Source organism: Myotis daubentonii, chromosome 6 (assembly GCF_963259705.1).
Source record: "Myotis daubentonii chromosome 6, mMyoDau2.1, whole genome shotgun sequence".
Taxonomy (NCBI): Eukaryota; Metazoa; Chordata; class Mammalia; order Chiroptera; family Vespertilionidae; genus Myotis; species Myotis daubentonii.
In genome coordinates, this window is record NC_081845.1 from 11160749 (window position 1) to 11164499 (window position 3751).

General features: G+C 37.6%; 1 protein-coding gene across 1 annotated transcript; it reads right to left on the reverse strand.

The window, feature by feature from the left end:
* Nucleotides 1-2165: 2165 nt before the first annotated feature.
* Nucleotides 2166-2564, reverse strand: LOC132236803 (large ribosomal subunit protein eL39-like). The gene has a single exon (XM_059700102.1). The coding sequence runs from the start codon at nt 2517-2519 to the stop codon at nt 2364-2366; it is 156 nt and encodes a 51-aa protein (XP_059556085.1). The 5' UTR covers nt 2520-2564; the 3' UTR covers nt 2166-2363.
* Nucleotides 2565-3751: the final 1187 nt, after the last annotated feature.

Below are 3751 nucleotides of genomic sequence, written 5' to 3' on the forward strand. Positions count from 1 at the left end.
ACCCTGAGGGCAGCAGCTATATGCTTTACTTTTCTGTCAAATCCCTTTTATCTTTTAAGGCCTAGCTGCGTTCTCCGTTGATGTATTATGTACATCAAAGCTGAAAAAATAAAAAATACTGTCGTGTCTTGGCAGTGTAGCTTAGTTGGGTTGGGCATCATCCCGTGCTCCAAAAGGTTGCTGGTTCGATTCCTGGTGCAGGAGGGCAGGGGTTGGTTGGTTCTCTCAGTCGGGGGGAAGTTTCTGTTCTCTCTCTCGCTCTCTCTCTCGTCGTCTCTCTCGCTCTCTTTTCCTCTCTCTCTAAATATCAATGGACTGTTCTTAAAAAAAAAAAGTTTGTCCTCTTATTACTAACCACGTAATCCCTGGAATTCCACATTTCCTCTCAGTTCTGTCATTTCTGCAAAATCAAGGCTTGAACTAGATAATCTCTAAAGTCCCTCTCAGCCTGAGATCACTAAGGTCGTAACACAGATTTTATTTTAAATTTACATTTTATTTTCAATTACAGTGTACAATCAATATTAGTTTGTATTAATTTCATGTGTACATCATAGTGGGTAGACAAGCATATACTTTATAAAGTGAACCCCCTAGATATTTCAGGTATCCACCTGGCATCATGTATAGTCATTTTAATATTGTTGACTATATTCCCTTATGCTGTACTTTACACCCCTATGACTGCTTTGTAACTACCAATTTGTACTGCTTAATCCCTTCACCGTTTTCACCCAGCCTCCCTTCTGGCAACCTTCAGTCTATTCTTTGTACTATGAGTCTGTTTCTGTTTTGTTTGTTCATTTATTTGTTCTTTCGATCCACATATGAGTGAAATTATATGGTATTTGTCTTTCTCTGACTGACTTATTTCACTTAGCATATACCCTCTAGGTCCATCCATGCTGTTGCAAATGGTAAGATTTAATTCTTTTATATGGCCAAGTAATATTCTATTGTATATATGAACCTCATCTTCTGTATCCATTTGTCTATCAATGGACACTTAAGCTGCTTTTATACCTTGGTTATTATGAGTAATGCTACAATGAACATAGAGGTACATATAACTTTTCAAATTAGTGTTTTGGATTTCTTCAGATAAATACCCAGAAGTGGAGTTCCTGGGTCATATAATAGTTCTATTTTTAATTTTTTGAGGAACCTCCATACTGTTTTCCATAGTGGCTGCACCAATTTACAGTCCAACCCAACAGTGCATAAGAGATCCCTTTTCTCCATATATTTACCCACACTTATTGTTGGTGTATATTTAAATGCTTTGCACATCAGTTTTTTTAAAGATTTTTTTTTTTTATTTCAGAGAGAGGAAGGAGAGATAGAATCATTGATCAGCTGCCTCCTGCATGCCCCCTACTGAGGACTGAGCCTATAACCTGGGCATGTGCCCTGATTGGGAATTGAACTGTGTCCTCCTAGTTCATAGGTTGATGCTCAGCCACTGAGCCACACTAGCCAGGCTGCACATAAATTTTCTAATAAATTAGTTGCATGCAGAGTTGAAGTAACTTATGCTAACTCATATCCTGAATCAGAGGAAAAATTCATAGAGAAATGAATTACATGTAAACTAAAGCCCTCCTAGGTATGGAGCAACTTTCTCACTGTTTACATCAAATTTCACTTATCTTTGTTCCCAAGATTATTAGCCACTGCCTTAATGATTTCCTTTTCCCCATTTTTTCCCCTGTCAATTTAATCTCTTATGCTACAACCAGAGTTACTGATTTGTCTTTTTCTTTTCCGCTCCATATGCTTTCATGATAAAGATAAGTGATTTTGCTGTGTTATCAAAAGACATGACACTAACAGAGCAAGTTATGTTTTTCACATAGGTTCTAGAATGTTCTGCAACATGTTTAAATTAGTCGCTCCTCTTTCCTTTACTCAATGTCAAATTTAATTGTTTTTAGTTTTGAGGGTCATGGAAATAAATTTTCACTCACTCGCATTATATGGTCTTAACCCTTATAGTTATCTCATAACCCAAACAAATATTAGTCATTCTAATAGTTAGAAGGATTGTTTGGACATCTCATTGGACTTTGACTCAGATACTTTATCCCAATAAGTTTCTCAAAAAGATGTCTTCAATTATTGCTTTTCTAATTTCTGGTCTCCTGTAAGTTTTCTTTTTTTTGCAGTTTAAAAGAGCTCACATTTATTACTGAATCAACCTTCTATTTCAGGAGGAAAAAATCAACAGAGCAAAATCACAAGTTCATTAATCTTCCAATTAAAATGCCCCAACTGTCCAGACAGTAGCATCTTTTCAATCATTTAAGGGTGTAGGCAACCTGGATACAGCATAAATATGTGAGTCATCTCTCATGTGTGATTTCTCATAGGCCCAGTTTGGTTCTTCTCCAATGTCTCCTCTTCAAGTTGTACCTGATTTTATTACCAGTTTTCATCCGAATCCATTGGGGAATGGGCCGATTCTGCTTTTGTTTCTTGGCCAGGAACCTCTTGATCCTGAAAGTCTTGTGGGAAGACATGGTGAGGCAGAGGCGAACGCGCGCACCTCGATGGCGGAGAAAGAGAGCCCCTGTAAGTTTTCTAAGTTCCATTTGACAATAAAAATGTTTTAAAATACTGCTTGGGCCCAAATATATTTCAAGAAATTATCATATTTTCTTTATTCACAAGATAGTACTATTGCATTAAGGGAGATTAAAAATAATAATAATAATAATAATTAGTAGTAGTAGTAGTAGTAGTGTATTAATTTTTGTCAAAAATGCATTTTATAGTGTTGTTTTACAGTCTTCCTTAGCCATTGTTTACCTATTTATGGTGTAAACAGAGACCAGTAGATAGCCCCTCATAAGATTATTTTAATACAAAGTTGCTTAAGCAGTTGGCCTGAGTTATAGGCAGGTTGAGTTCTTTTAGCCCTTTATTTTATCCATGTCCTCAGGGATGACAAAAGTTGCATTTAGCAATATTTGCTTCTGATGTATGGCACCAACAAGAACTACATTCAGATATAGGTATCTGTGTCAAGAGGCAAGCTCTGGTTCCATTGTTTTAGTCTTTGTTTTCTAGCGCCATATTGAAATTCTTCTAGGAGTGAGTTGAGAAGGGGCAAGTAGGAATACCCCTGAGCCTGATTTGCCTCCTCTCTTAGATGTACTTGGGAAGATTCTTCCATATCTCTGGATATTAATTCCCTCATTGGTACAATAAGAGAATGGCAGATAGCACTTACTGAACATGTGCCAGCCACTGTTCCAAGCACCTTACATATGAACTCTGTTAAATCTTTACAAGTTTATGAGGTTGGAAGATCCAATACAGACATTTCTCTCAATTCCCCCCTCATCCCAGATTTCGCCAGTATTGTTATATTACCTACACACACACACACACATACTCACACACTCCATTATATTGTCGTTTGTCACTATCCTTACTCTAGAGTGTAAATGGCACAAGGGCAGGAATTTTCTTTCTTTTTTTTTTTTAAATGTGTTTTATTGCTTAAAGTATTACAAAGAGTATTACATATGTCTCCTTCCCCCACCCCCCTTTGACATTCCCCCAGCCTCCCCTACCCCCCCCCCCGTGTCTTATGTCCATTGGTTATGCTTATATGCATGCATACAAGTCCTTCGGTTGATCTCTTACCCCACCCCCTCCCGCCCTCCAACCCTCCCCAGCTTTTCTGCTGTAGTTTGACAGTCAAGGGCAGGAATTTTCATTTATTTTGTTCACTGTTATATGTCTA